The following is a 10,321-nucleotide window of genomic DNA, read 5'->3' as shown; positions in this document are numbered from 1 at the left end:
TCCAGATTATGGAAGAATTTTCCCGACACTTGAAACAAACTGAATGTGCATGAACAAGTGTAAAAAGTGAAGTTTTATTGTCAAGGTGGTGAATTTTACCAAGTTAATGTAGCATTATTTGGTTAGTAGACATATAATAATATAATATAAGATAATATCTATAATAATGATATATCAGCCAAATATGAGCAAAGACAGAAAAAAAATAAAAATGCATTTGCAGTTTAAGATTTTACGAGATGTAATTAAAACATTTAATTTAGGACCAATTGTGCATTTTCACTCTGGCATGTCTGTGTGAGCTTTCTGTTTCAGGTATTGAAATTGCATTTTTACAGTTATTTTTAAATTTGCCATTTAAAGATTACATTTTTCATTTAAATGTCAAATGTAGGAAATGTAATTTTGGTTAGATTCTCTTATTAGAATAAAAATACATTATTGTCTCTTTAAATTTTCGGTTTTCTCTCTTAATGTGAAATACTTATATTACAGTACAGTACAGTAGAATCTGTATGTTTATTGACAGTGACACATTCTCCGTAGTTTGGGCTCTATACTCCAGTGGTTTGTTGTCTCTACTGCAGCAGCCTCTGGGTTGTGTAAAGGAAGACCTCTCTGGTTTTCTTGGGGAAGAAGGAATTCCCAGAGGACACATGACATCTGTTGTGGTTTCCTTCCATAGAGACCTGCATCACCAGGCTCAGGTAGACCTGGGTTTGTTGTTAGGTGAAACGCGCAGTACTGCCTGATGCAAGTCAACGGGGTGGTTTGAATTATTGTCCGAGAAAGTTCAATGCTCATGCAGGTCGTCCTCGTTTAGAAAAATGTGTTAGTCTAAGGCTACACTTTGGAGAATGGATAAAACTGGTGACGTAAGTTTTAAAGGTAACCAATGGCAGAGACTGTTCAAGAGGCATCGGGGGCAGAAAGAGGAAGGAGAAGATGGAGTCAAGGATGAAGGGAAACGTAATCTGGATCAGAAGTTGAAAATTAAGTGAGTAATTAATAGTTGGACTATACATTTTTACAAAAGAAGAAGAAATTAGATTTGATTAGATTTAGTGTGATGACATTTATTCAGACTTAATCACTTATTAACTGATGAAGAACTAACAAGCCTCTTTGATACTAATACGTTTTTATCCACAGTAAGAGCATTTTTTAAATTCTATATTCTTGATTTTGCATTTTAATTTGTTTGGGGATTAAAGAAAAAAACAAAACCTCACAGTTTAAAGTTACAGGCAAATGTTTACGATGTCCTGCTGTGACAGATTGTTTTTTATTCATTTAGATACTGACATCATCATGACTGATCCTCTTTTCCTTCTCTCTTTCTCTTCATCATCATTTCCCCCTCAGCTGGAAAGAGTGGCTGGTTGATCCAGCAGATCAGTTTTATTATGTCTGGCTACAGGTCATGATCGCTCCCATTGTCTACAACACAGTGATCATCATTTTGAGGTAAAAACATGTAATATGATCAATATCATCAGTAATAGTAATCATACATATAAGCATATAATCTGTAATCATTTAACATCCCTTGCAACCCAATGTCATTGGTTATGTTTTCTCAGGACGTGCTTCACTACAATTGCAATGAGTTACCTGCCTGTGTGGCTTACACTGGACTATCTGTCAGACCTCATGTATTTGGCTGACATGATCATCACTCTTCATACAGGTAAATATTTCATTTTTGAGTTGTTGAAATAGAATAAAAATCATTTTTTTAATTTATTTAAACAGTCAGACTATTATTCACAATTTATGTAATGTACTTGCACCTTTCTAGGTTGAGAAAGTTACACACTGCCAGACTTTACTTTAAAGAGCCTTAAACACATTTATATGGAGATAACGGTTTTTCATAGAGGTTTTTTGTGCATAATTTCCTACATGTAGGAAACTGTAGACCTGTAGAACTCGTTTCTTTTTATGTACGAATCTCTACAGGTCTAAAATGCGTGTAATGATATATTGTTAAAAATACATAAACACATTCAGCTTGGTCGTCCTAAATCTAGACAATGATACTTTTAATTACAGTCACATTTGAGTACTGCTGATTGATAGGGTTTCCACAGAGGCTAGTATGATCTGTGGCTGAACACTAGGGCTAAAGGAAGTATTCATCCTGTACATGCCTTGTTCTTCTGTTTTATTAGAATACGTTCAAGCTAACTCAGAATCACAGTTACAATAATACTAACAAGAATACTGAAATGATCTTCACTTGTATGATCAGAAGTAAGGTTTTACAAGGCGTTGCTCAGAGTTCTGACTTTTCAACTTAATAATTTGATTTTCAGGCTTGTCGTAATGAAGTAAAATTGCATTTGGTTTTATCAGTTATCAGCCATAGCATTAATGCTGCATGTAAATAAAACAATGTAAATAATGTTCATGTCAACATCCAAGTTAAATTGAGACTGCACTACCATATATCTGATTTGGTGCTAAAGATTATAGAAGTACCTGAAAAAGCAATCTCGGCTATAATTTAATAATAGTCAATGGATGTTAACCATGACCATGTTAACCCATGAGCTTTTTCAGATGAAGTCATAAACATGGAAATCTTTCTTATTGCTACCTTCCATTTATGATATGAAAGTAATATTAACTATACTCCCCAATAGTTAGTGTCAATTTATGCTCTGACTAGGCCATTGTACCAATGTGTTTACTGTGTTCTGGCCTTTTAAACCTTGTATCCCTTCCCAGGTTACTTGGAACAAGGCATCCTGATCAAGGACCTAACTCATTTGAAGAAGCGCTACCTGCACTCAATACGTTTCCTAAGGGATGTGATGTCCCTGCTGCCCACCGACTTCCTCTACTTTGTCTTTGGCATCCAAACCCCGCTGTTAAGGATCAACCGCCTTCTGCGAATGCCACGACTCAACGAGGCCATGGATCGCATGGAGACGAGAACCTCCTACCCCAACACCTTCCGCATCTCCAAGCTCATGATCTACATCTTTGTGTTGATCCACTGGAATGCCTGTCTCTACTTCGCACTGTCCAGCTACATCGGCTTTGGAAGTGACAATTGGGTGTACCCAAACATGACCAACTCAGAGTTTGCCTCCATGCGTCGTCAGTACTTTTACTGCTTCTGGTTCTCTGCCCTGATTTTCACCACAGTAGGAGACACACCACTACCAGAACAAGAAGAGGAGTACTTGTTTATGATTGCAGACCTGCTCATTGCTGTGCTGGTGTTTGCATCGGTTGTTGGCAATGTTGGCACGGTCATCACAAACCTAAGGGATCGTGACAATGTCTTCTTCCCTAACCATGAGCTGGTAAGTTGGAAGATGAGTCTTCCATCTGATAACCTATATGGTCTGGCACCAAGTGAACTGACTGGGAGATGGCTTCATGTTTAATTACATTCTTTGGTTAGGTTCTACTTATTTTCTTCCTCTTTCAGGTGAAAGCATACCTGCGTAGCCATCACATTAGCAAGGAGCTTAGACAACGTATCGACAACTGGTACCAGCACCTTCACATCAACAAGAAGATCATGCGAGAGAATGAAATCCTGGAGCAGCTGCCCATACACTTGAGAACAGAGATCGCTGTCAGTGTTCACCTTCCCACACTCTCCAAAGTCACCATCTTCCAGAGCTGTGAGAAAAGTCTGCTGGAGGAGCTGGTGCTTAAACTAACACCTCAGGTAAGGGTGGGAAAGATGGCAGTCTGAGGCTATGTTTACACTGCAGGCACAAGTGACCCATTTTTTTTTTGTTCATATGTGACTTATCTGTTTTGTTCATGACAGTGTGAACAGCACAAATCACACTGAATATTATCTTTTCAGTTCTGATTTGGGCCACTTTCATATGTGGTCCAAATCAGATGCAAGTCTAATTTTTTGCAATGCGACTTTCGGTGACCTTTTCACACTGGAATCTGACATGGGACATATTTAACAAATAATGTGAACAGCCAAACAAACCAAAAAATCTGATCTGAGCAATAAATCAGAATTGAGCACTAAAGCTTGCAGTATGAACGAAGCCAAAGAGTACAGGTGGCTCAAGGAGTTAAGAAAGGTGTTGGGGTTGGTGAGCAATGTTGTTAGTGTGCATTGAGAACAGAAAATAGCACTTGCAAAGAGCTGGGTTGGTGGTGGTGTGTAGCCATGTAGCTACAGTCTAGTCTGATACCGTACATTCATGAGTTTTATCAAACAATTCTGTAAATACAGAATGACCATCATTTTATCCTCCATCACGATGTGAAAACAGTGGAATTAATGATGTTGTTGTTACAGCAATCTGCCAAGAATACATGTTTGTGCAGATTTGTCAGTCAGTCAATAATCAATATTTGCTAGATGTCGTTGATCAGCTTTATTGGTGTACGTGTAAATGCAAGGAATCTGACTCCAGTTTTAAGTAGCTTTCAATGTTACAAATGAACAATTTTCAGGAAATAGCTGGACGAAATAGACACACAGCTAAAAACAAGGATAACAAAGCTGAAAGATAGGTAACATAAACATTTAACTATAATCTGCATAGGTGAAAAAATAAATGCATATAAATATATATATAAACCAACAACATACAGTGTCTATACATAAGTCAAACTTTCTGTAAATTATAAATAAGTATACAAAATTGGAGAGTGTGCTTCAACTTATATTCGACAATGACAATTATATATGAAACATTACATGAGAAGTTACAAAATTATGAACCAACTGTCACTGACCATTGTCCTGTTTATTCTGTAGGCTTCTTGGTCTAATAGAAAATGTTGTAATGGTAGCACTAACTCATCGTGGGATTGGGATGGGAAAACCAAGGCTCAGTTCATGTGACAGTTCATTTATATTTAGGTTCAAAGCCCCAACATTATTATTTAAATATTTAAAAATGTTGCCTATATGGTTAGGGGTAGACCTAACAATAGTGTTTGGGTAAAAACTCTGTGATAAGCCACTTTATTTGGAATCAGGAGTAAAAGGCATTGGGTTGGGATTGGACAGCTAGCCCCACCAAAAGCCATGTTGCTGGGTGTGAGCAATAGTATATAAAATGGAAGAAGTCAATGTGCATTATAGACAGCAGTCAAACATATAATAAATACAGAAGTAAAACAACAAATACAATAAATACAATACACACGAGGCACAAGTTCACGCCATCTCCACTGTTGTCATTGTCAATGATCATCCAAACCATCACTAATATAAGACAGAAAATAAGGAGCAGCCCCTGTCCATTCGAGACAGAACAACAGTGAAATATAGAAAATAGTTGAATTTTTGTTGTGTTGTAACTTAATTGCCTCTTTTTGGATTCTCTGGAATAGTCTTGTCACAAAGATTTAAATTCAACCCTTTTGCTATGGCCAGTTTGTTATCTAATCCATCAGATTAGATCATAAAGAATTGTTTCTCCTGCCTTTTGCCATGCAGGTGTTCAGTCCAGGAGAGTACGTCTGCAAAAAAGGAGATGTGGGCCATGAAATGTACATCATCAGAGAGGGAAAACTTGCAGTTGTAGCAGATGATGGTGTCACAGAGTTTGCTGTACTGGGTGAAGGGAATTTCTTTGGGGAAATTAGTATCCTCAATATCAAAGGTGAGTCTAGTGTCCAGTAGAACAGTGCAAAAAGGTAATATATGAGACTATTATTATATTATATAATATATGTTATATCAATTTATTATTTGGTGCAAAGAGAGAAAGCTTTCTGTGGTGCTTTTGGATCTTGCTAGTGGCTTTGTACTCATGGAAGTTAGTCCTTACCTTAAATTTGTCAAAGATAATGTGCATGAGAAGATCCTGTGGATGAGGTTTTTACAAGTCCTCTGAGGTGGAACAGTAAGGCTCTAAGGCCAGAATGCTGAAGTATTGTACAACACTAGTACGAGTGTGTGATAGTATGAGAGGATCACCCAAGAGGGTGGCAGAAATATATGCTGCTTTAATCACATATATAATATATGTAATCATATATAATCACACCTGCTTGGAAAAGCCCCTAAATGAAGATACTCAAACTCAACAACATTACATTATTGTGTCACATTAAGCACAGTAAAGCATTGCATAGACATATCTAAAAGTGGCATTAGAAACCAATAAATTGTTTTATTTCCAAATCTTCAGACATTTTTCCAAATAATATATGTAAATATGTCTTTTTTTATTTAACTTTAACCTATCACTTCTATCACTAATCTGATCATTAAATTGATTTATGTTTTTAACACATTATGTTTGTGTATGTGTAAAATTTGACAGCATTTGACATTAAACTGGGGTGGCCAGGAATGTTTTAGGCCTGAGGGGTCTCTAGCGTGGTTGTGTTGTCTTACACTTCATCTCCATGACATTACAGCATGTGTGCTTCAGGCCAAACTAATTATTTTATTCAAGCTACCAACAACAAATAAATTTGAGGATTGCTGCTTCCAGTCTTTATGCAAACACATTCTGGATTTATCTCTGTACAGGGTGCATAACTGGACAATGCACACTATTCAACACGATTGCCAGTGTGCCAGTGATAACTAGCTGGCTAATTTTTGACAACAAAGCAAGTCATTGATGCAATAACATAATAGCATTATTCACTGCAAAGCAACAAAGCAGTGAGCAGTACTGTTAATAATCCCATGTTGCACACATTAGCCATGCAGAGTTAATAAAGTATGTTAACATCTGTAATGCTAATCTGTTAATAGAAAATGTTAATTAAACAACTTTATGTTTAATTAACTCCTTAAATATTACTCTAATAATATTGACCTTTCATTTAAGAGGGTTAGCAGCAAGAATATATCCCTAATGTTACTTTTAACTCTGAAATGAGCTTGCTTTGGATAACAGTTCATATTGTGTCTATTGATATTTTTCTGTTTTTTAAATATCTCACCAAACATTTAATGACATCACAACATGTTTTCTTTTAGGTAACAAGTCAGGTAATCGTCGCACCGCCAACATCCGAAGCATTGGCCACTCTGACCTGTTCAGCTTGTCCAAAGAAGACCTGACAGACGTGCTATCTGAGTTCCCTGCAGCCAAACGTCACCTGGAGGAGAAAGGCAGACAGATCCTCACTAAGATGGGCATGTTGGAGGAGAGTGGGGAGGGAGAGGAGGGTGAGGTAGTGAAAGTGGAAACCAAGATAGAAAGGCTGGAGAGGAATTTGGAAATCCTACAAACAAAACTAGCTCGACTTATGTCGGAATTAGAGTCCAGCAACCGCAAGATGCAGAGCAGAGTGGAGCAGCTGGAGCGGGAGGTGGCAGCACTAGAGTGTCAGCCTCCAGAAGATGGGGAAGAAGGAGAAAGAGCACAGGGAAGAGGGGAAGGGGTGGGAGGGGAGGTTGGATGGGAGCGAGAAGAGGCAGAGGGAGAGGAAGAGGAGGGTTCAGATGCAAAAGTAAAAAAACAGGGAGACGATAGTAATGATGTGACCAAAGAGGGAGATGGAGAGAGCACCAAAAGTACAAAAGAGGATGTGGAAAGGATGACGGAGGGAGATAAATCTGGGCTGAAAGACCCTGATGATCAGGGAAAGCAAGAAGAAGATGATGGAGAGAAAATCAGAGAGAAAGGAGATGACAGACCTGGAAAAGGAGATGGAGCTGAGATTGAACCTGAAGGCGAGAAAGAAGAGAAAAGTGGAGAGAGAGAATCTGAAGATGGGAGAGAAAAAGCTGAAGAAGACCCAGAAACAAGAGAGAAGGGGCAGAAAGATGAAGGGCAGAAAAAATGAATGGAAAAGCCAAATAACTGAAAATGAGAATGAACAAAAGTTTGTATGTTTGTGTTTGTCTGTAGATGTTTGTTTTATTTTAATAAAAGTGAGTAACCTCAACATCTCATTGACACAATTTCTGCAATACAACTTTGTACCTCTAGATGGCAGAATTGTATCCTTCCTTATATATACTGTCAATGATCCCTCACCATGTACATGTATCATCCAAAACAGAACAGGGTGTTGAAACTACATGACAGATTTATTTTTATTTGATGAAATACTTCATGGCATTTTTGTTTGTTGAGTGCTGATGAGCTGACTGCTTTTTAAATGAATTGAATTAATAAATGCTACATAGACCTATATATATTCATTGTGACGCAGATGAGTTTTTATTTTTTTTAGTTAACACATAAAAGAAAATATAGGTTATTAAGAACAGATCATATTATTTAGATTTAAACACTTAATAAGCAGTGTTTAGTATTAATCACCATTAATCTGACCATATGGTAAAATGGTCGTATGTGTTTCCCTTGTCGTTTCACCCAACCAGGACTGAAAACCTAAATAGCATTTAGACTACTAAACTTCCCACTGAAAACTATAAATCTGCTAGGGGTTAACAAGCTCTGGGACAGTGACAAATTGCAGTGACATTCTAGGATTACAGCTATAAATAACAGTTTATCTTCAGGAAACAGAATTCAATGTTCAAAGAAAATGAAATACAATAACATGTTTTAGATATTAGATTTTTGTCATCGGTTACCCTCACCTTTTTGCAATAAGGATTTTTAAATCAGATTTCTATCAAAGAGCAATTTAAAAATGTGTTCAAATATAATTCATATAATACCTTGCAAAAAATTATTGACGCCAGGGTAATTTAACGTCACACAACACTAGATCAAGTGGCCAAATTTTGTTGAATGTTTTCTGTGGCAGCATAGTTTTTTGACCAGTCTGATTACTTAAAATTTGATTCCCATTCCCCCACCTTATGCACCACATCCCAAGTGATTTTATACACTGTACAATACAATATCTAATAATATAACACTCAGGGGCCATTCTTTTGTATGTATTATTTTACTTTTGATTGTACGGTTTACTGGTTATACTAGCTGAGTACTAATTTTATAATAATAACAATAATAAACTTTTATTAAAGTAAAATATCTGAATATGGCGTATTCAACAAGTAATACAAACGTACTAATGCATCTCAACCTGTGATGTCTATTGTTATAAAAGCACAGGTTGCCCCTTTAATGACGCACAATTTACGCACTTCCCGGAAGTGCAGTGGGACACAGGCCCCATCGATTCAACACAACTGCATACATAAGCATTTACTAATAATAAAGCTCTGTTTGTATGTCATTTTCATGGAGTGCTACCGCTAACACATATGGAGTGTCAAGAGGAAAAGCCGATAATCTACACTATGGAAAACAAGCCGATTGTGACATGTGAGTGTTTACTGAAGGAGACGTTCAGTCGGATTTCCTCTGCTCTTGACAGTTAGCCAGCTAGCTCTGGGCATTAGCTCCGTTTAGCTTCGCTAGCTCGGGCGCTGCGTGTCTGTGGGGCGATTGGTGGCGTAATGTCTACCTGTCGAGGCTCTAATGTGTCCATACTTGCACACTACACCGCTGTCTGTGCTTAGTGTTCACATGGAAGACGGTGTATCTCTCAGCTAGCTCGTAGCTCCATTGATTAACAGGCCTAGCTGACGATATAACGTCACGGCTAGCTGCTGCAGTTTTGGGAAAGATATCACCTTGTTCCCCGCTGCCAGCCACTGTTCACTCTGCTAGCCCACATACATTAGTCGCCATATGATGTATGGGCGCTAAGGGCTCAGATTGCCATTCATAAATCCCTTATGGAGGCTTCTTAGAGGGGTTATTTTAGGAGCCGACTGTGGTAGTGGGTGCCAGGTTCACCTCACACCGCAGGCTGCTCCATTTTTAGGACAGAGTGGTCCAAATGTGCTCCAGTACAGGCAGTGAATATATAGAGGCTGTGTGAGGTCGGAGTTTAAAGGAAATTCTAGCAGTGACAGTTAACGTGTATTATTTGTTGGCGGATTCAAAATGTAAGTCGCAGATTGCCCCAAGTGAGAGATCTCCTGGGTTTCCTGTGGGGTTATCAGGTGTCCATAGTCCGGTGTATACCTGAAGTCATCCTTGTTACATTTCGTACTTTTGCTTTGATGATTAGATGCAGAAAGAGAATTACTCACAAGTAAACCCTGTACATCAAACATTAGGGTACCTCCATGTGCCTCTAAAAGAGTGTGTAACCATTGGGCACAGTGATGCATCGGTCTTTCTCTCTAAATGCTGCATTCTCTGACCTAAGCAAAGATTACAACCTGTAATGTTAACATATTTTCCTGTTTATTCAATCAATGGTTAAAATTACAAGCAGTATTTGTAAAAAAAAAAACAACAACTAAAAACCTGCCAAACAGTGGCTTATTTCTGAGTTCAGCATAATGATCAATGCAAATTGGGAACTGTAACTGGAAAAGGATACTTGTGAGTCAGAATGAAACTGACATGAC

The 10,321-nt window shown here is 37.9% G+C and overlaps 2 protein-coding genes across 2 annotated transcripts in view; both read left to right on the top strand.

The window, feature by feature from the left end:
- The first annotated feature begins 1,408 nt into the window (after positions 1-1,408).
- cnga4 (cyclic nucleotide gated channel subunit alpha 4) lies at positions 1,409-7,758 on the top strand. The gene is made up of 7 exons (XM_035677172.1): positions 1,409-1,467; positions 1,584-1,690; positions 2,734-3,317; positions 3,446-3,691; positions 5,444-5,609; positions 6,947-7,365; positions 7,429-7,758. Exons 1-7 carry the CDS (start codon positions 1,424-1,426, stop codon positions 7,756-7,758), a joined length of 1,896 nt encoding a protein of 631 aa, XP_035533065.1. The 5' UTR covers positions 1,409-1,423.
- Positions 7,759-9,050: 1,292 nt separating this feature from the next.
- Positions 9,051-10,321, top strand: part of trappc10 (trafficking protein particle complex 10) — a 20,681-nt gene continuing 19,410 nt past the window's right edge. The window contains exon 1 of the mRNA XM_035676823.1: positions 9,051-9,221. Within this exon, the coding sequence (XP_035532716.1) occupies positions 9,161-9,221 (61 nt within the window). The 5' untranslated portion in view covers positions 9,051-9,160. The remainder of the gene's footprint in view (positions 9,222-10,321) is intronic.

Source organism: Morone saxatilis, unplaced genomic scaffold, assembly GCF_004916995.1.
Source record: "Morone saxatilis isolate NCDOM2014 unplaced genomic scaffold, NCSU_SB_2.0 Contig5, whole genome shotgun sequence".
Classification (NCBI taxonomy): domain Eukaryota; kingdom Metazoa; phylum Chordata; class Actinopteri; family Moronidae; genus Morone; species Morone saxatilis.
This window is presented reverse-complemented; position numbering and strand designations above follow the sequence as displayed.

Bases quoted from the DNA above. Each gene is read 5' to 3' on its own strand.
- cnga4 (XM_035677172.1), top strand. From the start codon at position 1,424: ATGATCGCTCCCATTGTCTACAACACAGTGATCATCATTTTGAG. The intron at 3,692-5,443 runs GTAAGGGTGGGA...TTTGCCATGCAG, and splicing joins TGCTTAAACTAACACCTCAG to GTGTTCAGTCCAGGAGAGTA. The intron at 5,610-6,946 runs GTGAGTCTAGTG...GTTTTCTTTTAG, and splicing joins TAGTATCCTCAATATCAAAG to GTAACAAGTCAGGTAATCGT.